This window comes from Bacillus rossius, chromosome 6, assembly GCF_032445375.1.
Source record: "Bacillus rossius redtenbacheri isolate Brsri chromosome 6, Brsri_v3, whole genome shotgun sequence".
Classification (NCBI taxonomy): domain Eukaryota; kingdom Metazoa; phylum Arthropoda; class Insecta; order Phasmatodea; family Bacillidae; genus Bacillus; species Bacillus rossius.
The window spans coordinates 9,806,818-9,827,715 of NC_086334.1; the positions used below are offsets into that span (position 1 = coordinate 9,806,818).

At 42.6% G+C, this 20,898-nt stretch overlaps 1 protein-coding gene across 3 annotated transcripts; it reads right to left on the reverse strand.

Moving 5' to 3' along the window:
• Nucleotides 1-922: 922 nt before the first annotated feature.
• Nucleotides 923-19,881, reverse strand: LOC134532592 (thymidine phosphorylase-like). 3 transcript variants are annotated; one of them, XM_063369155.1, is made up of 7 exons: nt 19,757-19,881; nt 10,071-10,389; nt 7,810-7,916; nt 5,782-5,962; nt 4,795-4,904; nt 2,613-2,847; nt 923-1,321 (listed from the first exon to the last, which is right to left on the reverse strand). In XM_063369155.1, exons 2-7 carry the CDS (start codon nt 10,386-10,388, stop codon nt 947-949), a joined length of 1,326 nt encoding a protein of 441 aa, XP_063225225.1. In that variant the 5' UTR covers nt 10,389; nt 19,757-19,881; the 3' UTR covers nt 923-946. The 3 variants fall into 3 exon arrangements, with proteins under 3 accessions (XP_063225225.1, XP_063225224.1, XP_063225227.1); XM_063369154.1 differs by having other exon boundaries at nt 10,071-10,407; nt 19,757-19,879; XM_063369157.1 differs by lacking the exon at nt 19,757-19,881 and adding an exon at nt 10,543-10,979 and having other exon boundaries at nt 10,071-10,407.
• Nucleotides 19,882-20,898: the final 1,017 nt, after the last annotated feature.

Below are 20,898 nucleotides of genomic sequence, written 5' to 3' on the forward strand. Positions count from 1 at the left end.
CCTTCATTGCCCTCATTGTGTGTTCCTACACGATATCCAATATCTGAGATCAACGGGATGAATTTCATTTCATTAATATAGCAACGAAATAAATAGTTGTAAGCATACAGGTACTTTAAATTTTTTTTTATTATTAAATAATTTTAAGGATTTATTTTAAAATAATTAAACCAGAGTTTTAAATGGACACCCTTTAATTATAAACGTTGTTTTAGACCTATAAGGTGTTACAGTCAAAGGTCATGGAATTAATTCTGCGTTTATTATAACTACCCGGAAGGACCGCGGTTATGAATTCTGGTCCGAACAATCTACTTTCTGTACTTCATGGTTCTCCTAGGTCACCGAAAGAAAATACTTTACCATATCATAAGTCATGGCTGGGGGCTTGATACTAGGGAAGATTTAAAAAAAAAATACTTTGGCCCCCGTCTGTGCTTTCTTTCCAGGTACATGTCTACATGTACATAGGTTCACACCTCTAATTGACATCGATACTCCCCCAGGCAATTGATCCCGTTAGGGCATGATCCTGGTTAGGAGAAGGATGGGTCTTTTACATGCCAGACACCGTTACCAGTACATGTCTACAGACAGAACACTATTCACCATAATTCAGTGCGGAAGTAAACTAGCCCAGTCACATAAGACAATGGCTCAAATGGTTATTGCCAGAGGGCCGTCTGGCACGGGCAGTCTATTTGACATATAAATTTTTAATTTTTTTTTCTCGTGAAAAATGTCTGCCCTTAGCCATGGTAAGATTTCTTCGACTACGATGTCGATTGTATCCCACTGTCGAGACGGGCATACTATAATGCAGTCTAATGAGCATTTACATCTTTTTTCTCGCGAAGAACGCCTGCCCCTGGCGAAGGTATCGCACTGTCGAGCTGACTGACTGAAAGGGAAAGACAGAGAATGCTAGAGACGCCAGGGTGTTTATTCAGATGATCTGCAGGACGGGCGAGGGCGCGGGGCCCGGGTCGGCGCCGGCCACGGTGACGGCGGCCTCCAGGGCCCGCAGCACGTCCTCGGGCAGCGAGGCGCCGGCGTGGTGCGCCTCCAGCAGGGGCTCGCCCTCGCGCACCGGCTCGCCGGGCGCCCTCAGCACCAGCACGCCCACGCGCGGGTCCACGGCCTGGTCGGCGCGGCTCCTGCCCGCGCCCAGGCGCCAGCTGGCTCGCCCCACGGCCAGGGCGTCCACGTCCGCCACCCAGCCGTCGCGCGGGGCCAGCACCCGCGCCACGCCCGGAGCCCGTGGCAGCACGCGCCACGGGTCCCCGCCGCACAGCTCGCGCGCCGCGCGCTCCGCCACGCCCTGCGGCACAGAGGCACATGCGTCCACCCTCTGGTCGTTGCCGAAGCTCTCATTCCCCTACAAGGGAGCGAGCCCTAACAGTTCTGTTCCTTTCAATGGCTCGGGAATCTATTTACAAGGATCTGGAACCCTATAAGGGCGCACACGTGGGAGGGGAACGTGAGGATGCCGGCCGTAAGGTCGGAATAATCTGATTGACGTAGATTACCGAGTACTAATGCAATGTAGGAAATAAAAAAAATATATTGTTCGGTTTATGGTTTTATGAATAACTTGCAATACTGTGCCACACACACGGGCTCAACGACTCGAGGAAATTGTTTTTTTTTTTTTTTTTTTTTTTTTTTTAAGGAGATCACTACTTCAAAAACCAATGTATCAACAAAATGAATTTATACACCCAAATGCAATGAAATAAATTAAATGTAGTGAAATGACATGAAACAGCATCAAAAGAGACCAATTATAATAAAATAAAACTTATTTTAATTCAATGGTATTTCAAGGAATCAAATGTTTGAACTTGAACCAAAAATAGAAATCCGAGAAAAGAACTGAAAAGGATAGAAATATTACCTAACTGTACATATCAATGTGTAATAATCTAAATAATATGTACATATTAGCATACCAAGACTCCATTAAGGTATAACGTCTTAAAGGGCCCGCCTAGTCAGGGGTGTATGTGTGTTAGTGAGGCGGGATGATAAGTGCGACGCTCGCTGGTGCTTCTAGCGCGGTATCGCCTCTAAGCGCAAGGCTCTGAATTGACGCGTAGTCTTCTCGTCGTCACATGATAACTGTGAAATTTTAGCGGTGACCGCAACTTTATATGGCCGATAAATGAAGGTAAAGGTGTAATGCAAGTCCCTTAAGTGCTTTTAATAATCTGTACTGGTTGTTTTACGCCTAAATATTACTCCGAAAACATGCGTTTTAGCCATTTTAACTCTTCTAGAAATACAGTTTAAAAAAATGATCCATAATTAAAAGTACTTTTCGGGCCTCAGCGAACTCTTAAATGCTTTTCGTAAACATACCTCACTCGGATATCTCGAGTAGTTTTGTAATCGCGTTTTTTTCCTGAAGCTCTGCGCACAGTCTGTGTGACCAGGTAGGCGGAGCCCTCAATCATCACAGTGACATTCTCTTGGCTTCTGGGCGTGGGCCGTGTCAGGCAGGACTACACCCAGAGGCGCGGAGGGAAAAGGCAGAAGGCAGAAGGCAGAAGGTAGAAGGCAGAAGGCAGAAGGCAGAAGGCAGAAGGCAGAAGGCAGAAGGCAGAAGGCACCTGGCAGCGCAGCATGAGGCGGAAGTGGCGCAGCGCGGCCCCCGACTGCAGCACGGCGCGCACGGCCTCCTGCCCCTCCTCCAGCGAGGCGGCGCGGCCCTTCTCCATCAGCAGCACGGCGCCCAGCGTCGCGACGAGCGCCGCCAGGTCCGGCGGCCCGCCCCCGCGCAGGCACTCCACCGCCTCCGCCACCTCCAGCGAGTTGCCCACCGCGCGCCCCACCGGCGCGTCCATCCTGGGCGGCAGCACACACTCACTCGCTCGCCACTCACTCGCCTCGCTCTTGACCTTTCAACATATATACTGTATAGAAGTCGCGAGTGGATAGGATTTACTCCACGTTTTTCAGGAGCGTATGATGAGCAGCTTGGGAACTTCACCGCTGCAGTGCGCTGCCGTAACGCCCTGTATCGTCTTAGTTGTTATTTACACGTTAGAGCGCAGCAATGTCGCCCGCTGTCATTCCCCCGCAACCCCCCCCCAACCCATCATTCACTTCAGCTCAAGCTCGTTCAACGGGAGGGGGAAGGGGTGTTTGAAGAGTTCGACACTTGTCCGCTAGGGACCACCACAAGTCGATGCCCTAGAGATGGTGGCGATTGCGGCGGTGAATTAACCAACTACCTCAAACCGCATCAGAAATTTTAACCTGGGCTGGCGACTTCTATACAGTATATATATTCAAAGCTCTTGACTGAGTACAGCTGCTTCTCTTGGTTCCGAGACCGCCCTGGCTGGCCGGCCGACTACCTGTTGGTTCCCGCAGCTGCCAGTGTCTTCACGGCTGAACTCGTGACGACTAGGCAGCGTACAAACTGTTACAAAATACTGTTCTGTGGTTGCTCAGAATTTTGCACTCGCCATACGTCATGATGAGGAAGGCGACGGCGAACCACCGCAAAAAAACCACCCCACCAGCGCCCCAAGGCTGGACTTACAAGCAAGTTTCCGAATCGATCCAACCATCATCTCACCACGATTCTTAAGCACGCTAGTTGAGAAATAACGAACACTTATTGCATTTATAAAAAAGCAATGTAATTCGTAACTTATAAATGTGCCAACTGCATCGGTTACGACAAAGTTGTAAGATTTCTACAGTTTACAATATTAACGTCACGAAACTCTAAATGCACACAGCTTTTACGTGCTGTCTCTCAGTCTATCTCATAAGTTGTAAACGGTTTCTTACAATTTATGTTTATCGTGTAACAGTGTCGTTAGCCATCACTGTATACCCAAGACCCCAAATAGTGACTCTGCCATCAACCCGGGCTATAAATGAACAATCTAGATTAATCGACCTGGAATGGAACATTTCGCCAGCAGAGTACGTATGTTGGGGCCGGCGGGCCCTTCATCATTATGAGAAAAACGAGAGTTGCTAATGTTCTGTAGCTATCCACTTGCAAAATAATAAACACAAGTTTTGGAATCTGTGGTGCTGTTTCATACCCACCATTTATCCGCACAACCCCATCGTCGGGTTGTTTACAGCAGTAGCCAACAACCGTGTCAAGTCACATGAGCTCGTCTCTCATAATAAGCTCGCAGCCAGTGGCGGATCCAGGATTTTGGTTTGGGAGGGGCTTGACCCAGCTTGAGGCTAGGCTTTATCAAGGCAAACACTCAGTGGTGGATCCAGGAATTTGGTTTGGGAGGGGCTTGACCCAGATTGAGGCTAGGCTTTATCAAGGCAAACACTCAGTGGTGGATCCAGGAATTTGGTTTGGGAGGGGCTTGACCCAGATTGAGGCTAGGCTTTATCAAGGCAAACACTCAGTGGTGGATCCAGGAATTTGGTTTGGGAGGGGCTTGACCCAGATTGAGGCTAGGCTTTATCAAGGCAAACACTCAGTGGTGGATCCAGGAATTTGGTTTGGGAGGGGCTTGACCCAGCTGAGGCTAGGCTTTATCAAGGCAAACACTCAGTGGTGGATCCAGGAATTTGGTTTGGGAGGGGCTTGACCCAGCTGAGGCTAAACTTTATCAAGGCAAACACTAAAACAACCCAGATGCTTTTGGAGGGGGCTTGAGCCCCTTAGCCACCCCTCTGGATCCGATACTTCTCGCAGCTGAAGAGACGCTTACCCTTACTGCAGTTGCACTTCATGCGCATTAGCAATAACCTCGAAGCATGCAACCAAGAGCACGGGGCTTGGCAAGACAAGGGCGCAAGTACCTCGTGAGCACAGCCCTCGCCGACAGTCCCAGGTCCTTGGCCACCCTGATCAGCTTGTGCGCCAGAGTGCGGGCGGTCTTCACGTCCTTGAAGAATGCAGCTTTACCGACCTGCGACACACCACGAGCTCCTTCGGTCACAGCAACACTGCTATTAAATACAACTGCTTCGCACATCGGATTATTATTAACATTCTCCTTCCACCTACCGACCGAAGAACAAAGAGCACTACCACAAACAGCTCAAAGAGTTTTAAACAAACTATATGTTAGTGCAAAAAAATTTTGAAATGACTTTTTTTTTAAAAATTTAATTAGGTTTTTACATGGTCGAGAACTATTAATTTACACACAAAGTGTTTCTCACTTTTAGATAACAGTAAATGGTGCCCTTTTTACAAGTTTGATGCTACCTTGCTTGTTAACATTAAAAATCTTGATATGTTCACAATAGTTAACTAGCCTATAATAAATTTTTAAACATTTTTATATTCAAATGTTTTAATTATTATAAGTCTATTAAATTGTGTCTATTAACAGTTATTATTACAGTTGAAGTCAATTATAAAAAACCTATTAATTATTGTTCCAGAAGGAAAACTATTTGCAGCAGCGAGACACTATTACTTACAGGGATTTCCATTAAATTATGTGCTACGTTCTATTTTAATTATTTAATTATTAATTTTAATTACTTAAAAAAATGTTGACTAAAATGGTCGAAACCAATAAAGCGTCTTTCAGGTACGTCTCCTTAAAAATAAGAGTTCAATATTATCAGTTGATGTTCTTGGGAAAATACAAGAAAATGAATTTTCGAAATTATCAAAAATGTTACCATACTAAAACACAAAGTTTTAGAAATAATAATAATAAAAAGAACTTCACTACAGTATAAATTGACGACAAACAGTTGTGCAGTGATAGGGCCAAGCACGCCAAAGCAAGGGCAGCACTGGAAGGAACGCACACGGCACGGCAGTACCACCTTGATGTCCATGACGAGCAGGCGCGCGCCCGCCGCCACCTTCTTGGACACGATGCTGGCCACGACGAGCGGCACGCTGTCCACGGTGGAGGTGACGTCCCGGCGCTGGTACAGCTCCTTGTCGGCCGGCGCCAGGCGTCCCGTCGGCCCGGCGATGAAGCAGCCCGCCTGCCGCAGCGCCCTGGCGAGACACCGTCCTCATCCTCGAGCCGGTCCACCCTCTCGCCTTCCTCCGAGCACATTCCCGGGACGCGAGCAGCACATTCCCGGGACGCGAGCAGCACATTCCCGGGACGCGAGCGGTACATTCCCAGGACTCGAGCGGTACATTCCCAGGACTCGAGCGGTACATTCCCAGGACTCGAGAAGCACATTCCCAGGAAGCGAGCAGCACATTCCCAGGAAGCGAGCAGCACGTTCCCAGGAAGCGAGCAGTACGTTCCCAGGACGCGAGCAGTACGTTCCCAGGACGCGAGCAGTACGTTCCCAGGAAGCGAGCAGTACATTACCAGGACGCGAGCAGCACATTCCCAGGAAGCGAGCAGCACATTCCCAGGAAGCGAGCAGCACATTCCCAGGAAGCGAGCAGCACATTCCCAGGAAGTGAGCAGTACATTCCCGGGACGCGAGCAGCACATTCCCGGGACGCGAGCAGCACATTCCCAGGACTCGAGCGGTACATTCCCAGGAAGCGAGCAGCACATTCCCGGGACGCGAGCAGCACATTCCCGGGACGCGAGCAGCACATTCCCAGGACTCGAGCGGTACATTCCCAGGACTCGAGCGGTACATTCCCAGGACTCGAGCGGTACATTCCCAGAACTCGAGCAGTACATTCCCAGGAAGCGAGCAGCACATTCCCAGGAAGCGAGCAGTACATTCCCAGGGCGCGATCAGTACGTTCCCAGGACGCGAGCGGTACATTCCCAGGAAGCGAGCGGTACATTCCCAGGACGCGAGAGGTACATTCCCAGGACGCGAGCAGTACATTCCCAGGAAGCGAGCAGTACATTCCCAGGAAGCGAGCAGTACATTCCCAGGAAGCGAGCAGCACATTCCCAGGACGCGAGCAGTACATTCCCAGGAAGCGAGCAGTACATTCCCAGGAAGCGAGCAGTACATTCCCAGGGCGCGAGCAGTACATTCCCAGGAAGCGAGCAGTACATTCCCAGGGCGCGAGCAGTACATTCCCAGGAAGCGAGCAGTACATTCCCAGGGCGCGAGCAGTACGTTCCCAGGGCGCGAGCAGTACATTCCCAGGACGCGAGCAGTACGTTCTCAGGTAGCGAGCAGTACATTCCCAGGAAGCGAGCGGTACATTCCCAGGACGCGAAAGGTACATTCCCAGGACGCGAGCAGTACATTCCCAGGAAGCGAGCAGCACAGCCCGGATACTACGCGAGCGTGACAGATGCTGCAGAGACATCACGTGTCCCCTCCGAGGTACTCCCCGTTTCCTTCATCCACGCGATCCGTCCTTGCATCGCCCCGGTTTCACTCTTCATTTTTGACGTGAAAACGTTTAATAAATCGATGAACGCCGGCTGCACGCACGAAAAAGTGTCCTGTTACGCACATTGTTCCGTTACGCTGTGTCCCGCTACGCTCATTGTACGTTTGCGCCGCATCTATCTCTCTTCCACTGGACTGTTTATAAAGTGAAGTGAAAAGTTAATGTGGGATTCATTGCTTATTACAACAATAATTTCGGCAATAACGGTTAATTATTCTTGCATTTAAAAAAATCTGATTACCAGTATAATTTCATGTATTTATTCCTTTATTATTAAAATAAAAATGATTCAATTTTATTCATAAAAGTATGCAATCATTTCATCAATGTTTTGTTACGACGTTGTCACGTTGAACTATCGTCCGTAAACCGACTTTACAGACAACCAATTATTTTTTCCTGCAGCGACTTTGATCATGATCTGACCAGGTTTGCACTGCCCAACTGTTAATAAAGCTAATTATAGTCAACTATTGGTGTAGTACACGTGTGTCATGGAGGACTGCGGTTCTTACTCTTCCAGCTCGCGCACTTCCAGCTGCACTCTGAATCCCGGGATGCTCTCCAGTTTATCCAGAGTTCCTCCAGTGAAAGCCAGGCCTCGTCCGGAAACCATAGGAACCTAAAACACATAAGTACCACTTAAATATGCAACACACGCACTTAAAATATTAAAAGACATATTTTTCAAACTGGTATTATATGATTCTGCCTCCCCCCCCCCAAAAAAAAAAACTCCCTAGAAAACATTGCACGATAAACACAGGAACTGCAGGGTCCTATGTGTCAAAATTTTTAGTAAGATAGGACAAAAAATAATAATAATGGTGTTATGATATCCAGTTAAGCAGTGGCAGTATGTAGGTGAAAAAAAAGGCCCGTGCTGTTAAATGTGTATGAGCAGGTGTTTGTAGAGGTGTTTGTAAGCTTGTAAACAGAGTAGTGGTTGTGGGTTTCTCCCCTCAGGAATCTTCAGATCTGATTTGTGACCATACCATGTAAATCATGCACATAATATAAGCTTATGCTCTTTTGTAAGTCTAAATTTTTAGTAAAGGAACGATTGCATAAACGGTGTTCAGAACTAAGATTATTCCCTGTAATAACAAAATAACACTTTTTTATCTGACCAACAACCGCTTTGATTTTACTGAAATCAATAAATGAATTTTGGGTAAAAAATCAAAAAGAAAATTTAAAATAATAATAATAATAAAAATTAATATATATTTAAAATGCAGAAGGAAGGTATCTAGTATTAATGCAGCCCTGAAGGTGAGTCAGCTAGCAGGGACAGGGGACTAGCAGAAAGGAAACTAGTGATAATGTAACACTGGGAACGATGATCTGACCCTGGTAGGAAGGTATCTAGTGGTAATGCAAAGCTGGAAGTGAGTCGGGTAGAAGTTATGTATCCATGGGAGTGAGGCAGCTAGAAGGTGCAGGACCCTAGAAGGAAGACAGCTAGTGGTAGTGTAACCTGAAGGTGTGTCAACTAGCACGGACAGGGCACTAGAAGGAAGGTAGCTAGTGGTAATGAAACCCTGGGAGTGAGGCAGCTAGAAGGTGCAGGACCATAGAAGGAAGACAGCTAGTGGTAGTGTAACCTGAAGGTGTGTCAACTAGCACGGACAGAGCACTAGAAGGAAGGTAGCTAGTGGTAATGAAACCCTGGGAGTGAGGCAGCTAGAAAGTGCAGGACCATAGAAGGAAGACAGCTAGTGGTAGTGTAACCTGAAGGTGTGTCAACTAGCACGGACAGGGCACTAGAAGGAAGGTAGATAGTGGTAATAAACCCTGGAAGTGAGGCAGCTAGAAGGTGCAGGACCATAGAAGGAAGACAGCTAGTGGTAGTGTAACCTGAAGGTGTGTCAACTAGCACGGACAGGGCACTAGAAGGAAGGTAGCTAGTGGTAATAAACCCTGGAAGTGAGGCAGCTAGAAGGTGCAGGACCCTAGAAGGAAGGCAGCTAGTGGTAGTGTAACCTGAAGGTGTGTCAACTAGCACGGACAGGGCACTAGAAGGAAGGTAGCTAGTGGTAATGAAACCCTGGGAGTGAGGCAGCTAGAAGGTGCAGGACCATAGAAGGAAGACAGCTAGTGGTAGTGTAACCTGAAGGTGTGTCAACTAGCACGGACAGGGCACTAGAAGGAAGGTAGCTAGTGGTAATGAAACCCTGGGAGTGAGGCAGCTAGAAGGTGCAGGACCATAGAAGGAAGACAGCTAGTGGTAGTGTAACCTGAAGGTGTGTCAACTAGCACGGACAGGGCACTAGAAGGAAGGTAGCTAGTGGTAATGAAACCCTGGGAGTGAGGCAGCTAGAAGGTGCAGGACCATAGAAGGAAGACAGCTAGTGGTAGTGTAACCTGAAGGTGTGTCAACTAGCACGGACAGGGCACTAGAAGGAAGGTAGCTAGTGGTAATAAACCCTGGAAGTGAGGCAGCTAGAAGGTGCAGGACCATAGAAGGAAGACAGCTAGTGGTAGTGTAACCTGAAGGTGTGTCAACTAGCACGGACAGGGCACTAGAAGGAAGGTAGCTAGTGGTAATAAACCCTGGAAGTGAGGCAGCTAGAAGGTGCAGGACCCTAGAAGGAAGGCAGCTAGTGGTAGTGTAACATGGGAGTGAGGCAGCTAGCAGGCACAGGACCCTAGAAGGAAGGAAGCAAGTGGAAGTAAGGCAGCTAGCAGGCACAGGACCCTAGAAGGAAGGCAGCAAGCGGAAGCGAGGCAGGCAGCAGCTGAAGGAAGGCAGCCGGAGCAGCCTCGCACCGACCTTGAAGCCGAGCGCGGCCAGCGCCGGGGCGAGCGGCAGGGACACCTTGTCGCCGACGCCGCCGGTGCTGTGCTTGTCCACGAGCAGGTCGCTCCAGGCGGGGTCCCAGGACAGAACGTCGCCCGAGTGCGCCATGTGGTGCGTGAGGCTGGCCGTCTCGCGGTCGCTCAGGCCCTGCAGGTACATGGCCATGAGCATGGCGCCCAGCTGGCAGTCCTGGGCCGAGCCGTCGACGGCGCTGCGCACGAACTGGGCCACGTCCTCGTCGCTCAGCGCCTCGCCGTCCCTCTTCTTGCGGATCAGCTCGGGCACCGCCATCCTGCCGCAGCAGTTGTTCCTGGTCGAGGCAGAAGAATGGTACACGCCATTCCAAAAACATGGCAAACATCCAGGTGCCCAGCAAAACAGCAGCTGACACCTGGATGAAAAGAAGAAAAGTTAGTGCTCCTGGTACACCCTGACGGGTTCAGACCTAGGAGGTGGAGGTGGTGAGGCTCGGCCGGGCTTCGGCCCGAAACAACACAGCGCTTCTGCAGCCGCTGCAGCCTCTGCAAACCAGCACCGCGCGCCGTCCAGCCCGAACACAGCCGAGCAGGCCTCCGCGGCGTCGACTCCAGCACACACTCCCCGATGACATTGAGTGGTACTCAAGAATATTTATGCTCGTTTCAGCTGGACTCAAGCAGAAGTAAAAACAATTTTGGTTTAGATTTTACAACCTGTGCTACAGTTCGCGATTCACAAAATTTATTTGGGACTTAAATGACTTTCACGTCTCGGTAAACACACCTGCGTTCTTCTCACATCAAACAACTAACTACCCCTAAAAAAACATTTCTCCAAGCACAACATGATCAGTTGAGCAAACCCATGCCAGGTGTTCTCGCGCAATGTTTACGAAATGGAAAGGATTTAGTTTAATTTGGATTTATAATGGATCATTGACAGAACAACTTGCCAGCCACGGAACATTCGCCATGTTTCTTGCTTGCGATCCCACTAGTAATCAAAGAAGCTTCACGCAATGACACATCTAATCCGAGAGCAAAGTTCGTAAGCTAGACGACACATTCCAAGCTTTTGGCTAGCATTCCAGAGAATGACACAGCTCGCAACTTTGTAACCAATTAGTGCGAAGACTAATATTTAATGTTTCATGCTTTAAGTTGAACTACTGTAGTACATGACTTGTGATTGGCCGTCGGATTATTCCAGTGGATCTCTATGACAGACAGCCGTATCGCCGGTGGCCTAGGAGAGTCGCCAGTAAGCAATTAAGGTGCTCAAACCCTCGTGACTGTGCTATCTAGAAAATAGTAACACACGGTAACATTAAACGAATTACGTCAGCGATTGCACAACTAGCGTGCATTTCACTGACAGGGTATGTGTGAATGTTCTTCGGAATGTTGCAAGGACATTTCGCTCGTAAATAATAATGTCTCACGCCTCAGTAGAGTAGTAGTTTCTGTCTACCACAAACGGATGTCTGTGAATCGTCTAATTTTTACGGCTTCGAATTCAGATACTGCCAGATTTTGATAACTAAAATTAATTAATAACACAAGATAAAAATTTTCTACGTATCTGAATGTCTTCCAGACAGAGTCTTCTCTTTAAACTAAATATATGTAATTTTAAATACATCTTAGATACATTTCTAGGGTTTTTTCATTCAACAGATTCTTTATTGAATGAAACATTAGGTGCTATGCATATTGTTGCTGTTATTGTAATTTCCGAAATTGGGACGTGGAGAAATAGTTGTGGTTTTCAACCAGCATGCAACAAATCTAGTCTAAATTAAGAAATTACTAACAAGAACTAAAATGAAATTTTATTAATATGAGCGCAGGACACTTGAAATGTAATACACATTGTTAAAAAAAAACAACTATACAAAACTCTCAATTATGTAGTACCATGTAGGTCATCAAGGCAATTTAAAATAGTAAACCAATTCAACCCAAATAGGTTCTCATTCCCCAGAACTACGTTAGTACTCGGCGGTAGATCCTCTTCAACTAAACACACGAATACAGCACACAACACAACGAACTTTAATCTTTAAGGTAGCTGTATGCGATAACTGAATACAAGCAAGCCACAAGGGAGGAGAGATAGACAAGCCTAGGTGAATAGAAACACTAGAGTCGATTGGGGCTGAATTATTTAGTGAGAAACTTTTTCAAAAGAGCGGACTGGCTGATCGCAGCGTCAGGAGTCACGTATCCGTCGCATTGAACCGAGCGCCTGAGGTCAGCAAGTCTAGTGCCCCTGTGGTCACTGCTAGCTCGGGGAGACACACCCCAGTTCCTCAGGTGCGAAGATGGCGGGTTGGGAGCCGGCCGCCTGCCTTACAGATGCACCAAGAAAACTGCATAAGCTTGGATGTAGGATATGTGCGGCCTGGGAAAGATAGATCGATAGCTTTGAGTGGGTAGCCATTGAAATCTATTTATTGTGGCGTACTTCTAGAAGCACATGCAACTTGAATGTGTGTACATGTGTATGTAGGTAGGTATGTATGCATATGTGTGTATAGGAGAAAAGGTGTACGATAAAAAAAGAAAATTCTAGTGCTCAGTGCGGTAGTCGACTGGTGAGCCTTACTGGATGAGCGTACTCTCCGGGTGTTCCTGAGCGCGTCGCGAAGTCATTGCTTAGTAGAGTTCGGCCTTCGCCAGCTAGGGAACTTCAATAGTGCGGCCAGTAACGGAATTAGGTATCGCATATTAAAAATTTTCATTTCTCAAAAGTTTTGAATGAATACATCGGTGGTTTATAAGCTTAAACGGCCTTCAAAAGATGTTCCTGTGAACGCCAGCCAATTAACGGTGTCGGTAACCTCATCTCAGGCAAGGTGCGCGTGTTCACGTGATGTCCTCGATTAAAATTTTAGACAAGAGTTCGTATCGGACGCAGCCACAGGCTGAACTCACCAGCCTGAAAACGAGGGCGTTGATAAGAAATTTGTTACGCCACAGGTTGAAAAATGCGAAGCTCTACATGTATCCGGCCAAGGTCCTCTCCATATCGTTCAGCTACGGGCATCTGAAAGTGTGACAGATGTCATAAATCAATAATTGAGCAACATAGCCGCTCACCAAGACAAATGGGTTTGATAAGTTATCAGCCAGATATTTGCGACCGGATGCTTCCAATGGAAGTGATCGAAGTTCAATAAAATCTAGAGATTACTTTAGGTTTTGGATTTGCACAAGAATGTATTGAAAACAAATATCCTCAAATAAACATCCACTTAATGCAGGACAGTTTTGTACCTAGTCGTGTCGCTCTGTGAGTTTTTTTCGACTGTCGTGGTGACGACAGACCTGGTGTGAAAACATTTTAAAATATGTTGTTGTGCAACGAGGCGCAGTGGGGTTGAGATCGCTGGCGAGGAAGTTGGTCGGGCAGAAAGCGGCTATAGCCGCCCACAGAGCCGCGAGAAGCACAGGTGTGTCTGCGGAGCGGGTTTACTCGGGGTGCTGCCTGCCTGCCTGCCTGCCTGCCTGCCTGCCTGCCTGCCTGCCTGCCTGCCTGCCTGCCTGCCTGCCTGCCTGCCTGCCTGCCTGCCTCTGGTCTGGGCCCTCACCTGCCCGCGCGCAGAGCTTTACAAGAAACAACACACGATTTAAAATCCGCTCAAGATATCCGAGTGGCGTTTGTTTACGAAAGGCACTGAAGAATACGTTGAGGGCTGATGGGTAGGTAGCCTACTTATGTTTCTGCACTAAATTTTCAAACAACACATACCTGGAAGCAGTTAGGTTAGTAATCATGGGATGTATTTCCAACCACGTGGTTGAAGAGAGTGTAGAAGAATGCAGGAGAGTAGAGGGCCAGAGGAGAGCCAAGAAGAGTTGGAGAGAGTAGAGGAGTAGGGGAGAGTTAAGAAGCCTTGAAAATAGAGAAGAGGTGAGATGCGTTGAAAAGAGTTGAGCAGATAAAAAAAATGGAGTTGGGGGGGGGGGGGGGGGAGGAGTTTGCGAGAGTAAACGAGATTAAGCCTACATACCTACCCAAAATATTTTACCTCCTGCGATGTTTAATCGAAATACAGAGGTTCCTTATGTGTTATTGTTTTACGTTAAAATAAAATCTGAAAACAGAAATCATAGAACTTGCCATAATTCAAGGAAACCATTTATAGTTATTCTAATAACATAATTATAATCTTACATACCTTCTTCTAGGATACTATGTCAGGTTCATTTGATTTTATAAATAGGTACTTTCGCGAGATGGCCTGGTTAATCTTGGTTTCACATGGTAAATGGTCAGAAATACATTAATATTTTACGAATTACACTATATAATAAACAATACATTACAACAAAAGCCTTTCATTGTATTGTAAACTTCCCAACAAATAGCAAAGAACTTCTTAAATTCAATGTCTTAATTGTTTTGCATGTGTACAACAAACTTTTGTAATATTATCATATTAATTAAATTTCTGTCTAATACTTCGCGTTATATGAGTACACGGATGCTAGCAAAACAAATAAACTCCTTTACAGCATCATGTAAAAAATTTAATTCGTACGGTGCGGAAATCCATAGAATATATAAGTGGGGACTAATCCCAGCTCTAACCGAATCCTGATTACAGCGCTGCAGTGCTGGTTTCTGTAACTGAAGTTTGATGGTCGTATATGCAAATCATGGAGGTAAAAAGTCGAATAATACTTCCATGCTTCAAATACTATTTTCATACACTTATGAATTATTTTATTTTTGATATCTTGCATGGAATTTTAGTAGGCAGTATCAAACTATTAACACAATTGATAGCGGTGAATAATAATGGTATGCAATATACGGTATTAACATATATTACCTTAAATTTAACACACATCTAAAAAAAAATACAATTTTTAAATATAAGTTCTTAGACAATTTCTGCCGCACATTAAAAAAATCCACAGGTAGTATGTTTGTCATAATGGTTATCTCCCCTCGGTTTTTTTTATCTTTCAGTTTATCTAAAATCAACACGTCGAAGATTTGAATTCTAAATTACATTTACAGGGCATTTTGTTAGAAGTATCGTGCTGATTGGTTAAAACATTGGTAATTCTTAAGGAAAGACGCTTTTCTGAAAATTTAAATTCCAAAATATTAGTTTTAAGGTTAACTGTAAATATTACAAATTTGTAATATCGTGAGAACGATCTGTAAGGTTAGGTTAACGACATTAAAAATACTTTTAATATTGTGTTTGTTTAATTTTATTCGTCCAATGGACCATATGATTTTAAATAAATATAATGATTAGGTTAAGAGAGTTACATTAAAAATGTATTTAAAGATAGGATATATTGTTAGGTTAGATATATTAAAAATTCCGTACAATAATTTTAATGGTTGGTTAGAACATACCTATTTAAGATGTAGCTAACTTAACGTAAACAATTGCCCGTATTATAACTGTTCGGGCCTCGGAATGGACTGGCTTTCCTCTGTCTCACGCTTACATTGCAGGCTAATGACGAACACTATTGTCAGACTGATACCTGTACCTGGCTTATTAGAATTACAATCATTATTATTTTGTATTCTCATTAATTATAACAAGTTCTAACATTTTAAAATTCTACTCTTTTTTTTATTTTTCTAAGACCATCAAATTGTGTGTTTTGACAGTATTATTACAATTGTAGGCCTACACATTCTGTTTGGAAAAAAATTATCAATTCAAAACACCAATCATTATTTAACAGGAGAAACTGAATTGACTGAAATCATTACAGTCTCAAATGACTGAATTTAAGAAGGAATAAAATTTAAAAGTAAGTATGCTCCAAAAAATTTCTTACAATTGTAACAAACATGGTGTTAAAAAAATATTTTTTTTTTGAAGTTATACTTCTTTAAGCGCGTTATGAAAAAATGATGAGTGAAATTTTAAGATGCGCGCGCATCACTGTAACACAAAATTAACAGGTTGAAGCTGCCCGCTAAAACGCTCATTAAGTCTCGAAAAAAAGCTACCAACAAAATAGAAATAGAACCTCTATTAGTCGCGCATGTTGGCACGCTCGTCGCCTCTGATCACTGTTTTCATATTTATAATATTTATCCACATGTTTCTGGTTTATACATTCACAACACGTGTTTTAGTTTCGTACAAGTGCGAATTATATATGTGCTAATAAATTATATTCAGTAGTGATTTAATGGAATATTTTGATTAATATTATATACTATTCGTAAATATTAAAAAAAAATTGTGCCTTTATACTGTTTCATGTGCTCCAATATAATTGAGGTTAACTATCCGTATGTATTATTTATTAATATAAATTAAAATATTATTATTTAATATAATTAATACTAGATATTGTTAAATTATTAATGTTAAATATTTATTATTGGTTATTTAATACTTACAAAATAAAGAAATAAATTTAATAAAACATTTAATAAAAAATTTGTGATAAAAATTAAAATCGAACATCAAATTAAAATATTAATTTTTAATATTTATTATTAAATTGAATAAATAATACATATTTATAAAAATAAATGAACAAATTTAATGAAAACTTTTTGATAAAAATGAAAAGTGAATATTAAATTAAGAAAATAATAAATATTTAAAAAATGAATAAATTAAAATTAAATTTTTGAATTTATTATTAAATTTATTTATTTTCTTTAAAAATATAAAATAATCAATAATAAATATTTAAAATTAAGAATCTTATAATATTTAGTACAAATTATATCATATATATTTATTATTTTTAAAAATTTTATTTATTTAATTTTTCAAATTTAAACAGAACTTTATTGACTGTGTTGAATATCTTTTTCCAGCCCATTTATTATTATATTGTAATTAAATATTTGTATACAATTAAAAACTATTTTTTAATGATGCCAAAGAAGTATAACTTCTCACGCGCGTACATAAGTACAAGCACCCATTTTTTTTATGTTCTCTACTTTATTCAATAGGCAGAGATTATACGTTATTCACTCATAATATAATATATATAAATAATTGCATACAATTTTGAAACTATCGCATAAAATTGAACACCATTCCCTCATCCTTGGAGAATATATGTAGCAAATTTCACGACTCTAAGCCTTACCGTCTCAGCACTACGTGGCAAACAGGAAATTTAAAAAAATTCTGGGTAGGCTGTATTCTGGACCACAGCCGTCAGGAGTTTGTTTCATGAATTTACATCGCGCTGAACGGGTATGCTGTGTATGAAATAAATAAAATAATTTAACAAAATTGATGTTGCTTTATTTTTTTTGACGTGAATTCGATGAACGTCTTACTTGAAGGTCGGGCGAACACGCCAGAAAAATTGCGACAAATTGCGCAAATTTCGCGCCTCGTTCGGGGGCTCGTTTCGCCCCACTGGCCCATTTCTCTCGGCTACGTTTTGCCTCATTCGATACCTACCACACTTGTCTGAATTTTAAATAATTTTAAACATAATCTGTTTTTGCTTAGGCATTTTGCGATTAATGGCTCCAAAACCAAAGTTAGTAACTTTATAGTTATTACAATAAACTAGCACCACTCAGTGCTCGCTCACGCTGAACGGTCTTTACTCTCGGAGTGACAGCCCTCACAGACTTCTATTCGACGCCCCCCCCCCCCCCCCACTAACGCTCATTACGTCATTACTGCGAATGATAACCGGGTGAGTCATACGTAAAGAAACGAACAAAGTCTGCTCTACTCAGATATATTTACTTCAACTCTGCAGCTTTCATTATTTACGAGTGTTAAGTGGTGTCGAATCGTCAGCCGAAGTGACACCCAACCCGAGATTAAAGACATTCGTATTCCTGTCGGAAATTCGTGTCAAAAAAACCCCCTCTTATTATTATAGAATAGTTGATGTACCGTACTTCGTTACGGAGGTCTACATGCAGAACATCTCACGCTTTTCATTACACAGGAGGACCACAGAACACCATTTGTTAGTGCTACTCTTTGACCGACTATCACCCAGACCCCCCACATCATTCTGTGGGCCCCGTTGCTAGAAGTAATGATGCCCCCCCCTTTTTTTTGTAACAGAGAAAAAAAAAGTTTTTTCTTTATGTATATTGTTTTAGTTATATATTTTTTTACCTTTTCACAATTATTTTTAAAACACATTAAAACTAGTTTTAAGTCAGTGTTTTGATTGTCAACGTAAATTGATTTTGAATATTGGCAAATAAATGAGTGTAAGTGTTCTGCACTGTCAACGTGGTGTTACGTCAATTGGTGGTAGTTTTGTTACAGTTGTAGATTCAGACACGTTCTGTGCGCACAGCATAATATTCCGAATAATATTACTCTGGTGTAATATTTCATCGGTAACTAAATTTAGACCTTACTGTTTAATTGTTTTCTATGATTTATTTAAAATTATCTACTTCTTTGTTTTAAGTTTTTCTTCTCTCCTTCGGAGGCCCCCTAGACCCATGGGCCCCGTTGCCATAGCAACGGTAGCACCGGCCATGTGGGGACCCTGCTATCACCCTACTTTGAACCTAAGTAGATTTAAAACTTAAAAAAGAAGTGTACTTCTGGGTCATAAGCTAAACCTATTCACATCATTTAAGGTGATTAATTGCCTTTTCAATCCAAATACAAGGACAAAAAAGTGGTTTAGTATATTCCCTTGAAGCAAAAAAAAAAAGCCTTATCAAAAGCAACCAGAATGTACTTACACTGAGATATGCTAAATAGCCAGAGAGTTAATATTGTTGAACCATTTTTATTTAAAAAAAAGAGCAGGTAAGTTTTAAGACGTTCTAAAAGTAAGCTTTCTTGATGCACTTTAATGTGAAGAAAATGACGAGAGGAGATAGTTTAAAAAATTTACCAAACATTCAGGAATCACGTTCGCATAAGGAATACCATGAAGGTCGCCATTTTAAAGTGTTTAAAAGCATAGATTATTGGGAAAATGTGGTCGGAAATAGCTAAAACAACAAATAATTAAAAAAACAAAATCGAATTTTGAAACAATGATTATAAAGGATATATATATATATATATATATATATATATATATATATATATATATATATATGTCTGCAATTTAGTGACGACACATCCCTGAGCTATGGTTAAAAAGTCAAAATTAAAAGATCTAATAAATTGGACCAAGGTGGCGACTTTGAGTTATGTTTCCTTAGAAGTATGAATAGAATATATTCATATGATGCTCTTGATTACATACAAAAAGAAATTGTATTTCGAGAATTCTTATTCAAGATAAAATTTATCAAGCAAATGTTAGAAAATTTTAATTACATAATAAAGATGTATCTAAAACTTTTGTGCTCTTTGGGTGAATTTGAGAACAGAGCACATACTCTAATTACCTTGAGAGCGCACAGAAACAAGGACAGACCTAATAGCAGATATCGTAAACTGGAAAAAGAGAGTAAAAGTCTATGAAAATGTGCACTGTAAACTAAGGATGAGTGATGAGAATTTCTATAGTTCGCTACCAACTTAACTGCGCGTAATACAAGGAATTGTTTACATTCATTTAATCTCAGTATCGCAGAGTGGTTTGATGCGAATGTTGACTTTCAAATAGATCAGAGCAAATGCACAATACTTCTATGCATACAGTATCAATGACCTGGAGCGACGTGTTGCGTATACAAGCTACACCGAGGAAACACCACACACGTTACAGTACCTTATGCACGCAGCGAGTTTTCTGCCTGACGCCGCCCTGCTTGGATAGACACAGTGGTTTCGTCTCTGTGCAGTTGGTGCACTGGTAGTGCCGCACGCAAGGTCATTAGATATCTAATGACCTTGTGCCGCACGTGACAGCTGCAGCCCGTCCAAGGTCGCGCGCTTTGAATCACACGCAGTCTGGCCAACTCAACGAACGCACGACTGAACACGAGAAACACTTATAACTCGTGACGGAGTTCCGTTGGCACTCGACCAACTTGCAGTGTGGAGCGCTAATAAGCGTATTCTACACTGCCGTTCAACTAAATCGAATCACCCTTCCAATGAGGAAGCCTTCTTTTCACAGACGAGAGAGCCAAAACCTGAAGTTTCGCGAAGTCATGTTTTTTTCCATATCTTTAATGTAGCTGTCATAACCAAATTAACCGTCCACAATGTTTTAAAGTATTTATAATGTAGCTAACCTAATCTAATTGACCATTAGTATCATTTTTATCAACACCGCCATATTTATTTACAATGAACAACAACAAAAAAAAAAAAAAACCGAAGATGCACCGGGGACGTTTGGCTCTCTCGTCTGTGAAAAGAAGGCTTCCCCCTTCCAATGAGTCCAAAAAGATGTATTTAAAAAAAATTCTTGACTGATTTTCACAAAACATTTTTTTTTTACTTTACAATGAAATTATCATAAACATTTATTCAGTATTTTTATTTATAATGCATTTGGAATAAAAAATGCTAGCAAAATGCAGGACTATGCAAACTCAATTGGGGATATTTAAAATTAAATTACAATTAAACATTCCAACAAAACAAACAAAACTTTATTGATCAATACTTGACCTTTACAACGGCTCGCATGCGGCTACACGTAGACCTTATTAAGGTTTTTCTAAAATCTTCTCCTCCTCCAGAGGAATAAAATTATCAGCAATTAAGGATAAAATTATCAGTAATAAAGGTAAATCCAAAGTTTAGTTAAAGCCAAAATTTATTGTTATAATTTTTGAGTAAACGTTATCAGGTTAATAATTAGATTTCTATTAATGAGAGTAGGAATCGGAATAACAGTAACTCATTCATAACAGTTCTGACAGTTTGCAGCAACCAAACAACAAAAAAGCAAGTTGTTTA

Coding starts and splice junctions, on each gene's coding strand:
- LOC134532592 (XM_063369155.1), bottom strand. CDS start 10,388: ATGGCGGTGCCCGAGCTGATCCGCAAGAAGAGGGACGGCGAGGCGCTG. Junction 7,917..10,070: donor TGGCCGCGCTCGGCTTCAAG/GTCGGTGCGAGG, acceptor TATGTGTTTTAG/GTTCCTATGGTTTCCGGACG. Junction 1,322..2,612: donor GCCTCATGCTGCGCTGCCAG/GTGCCTTCTGCC, acceptor TCTGTGCCGCAG/GGCGTGGCGGAGCGCGCGGC.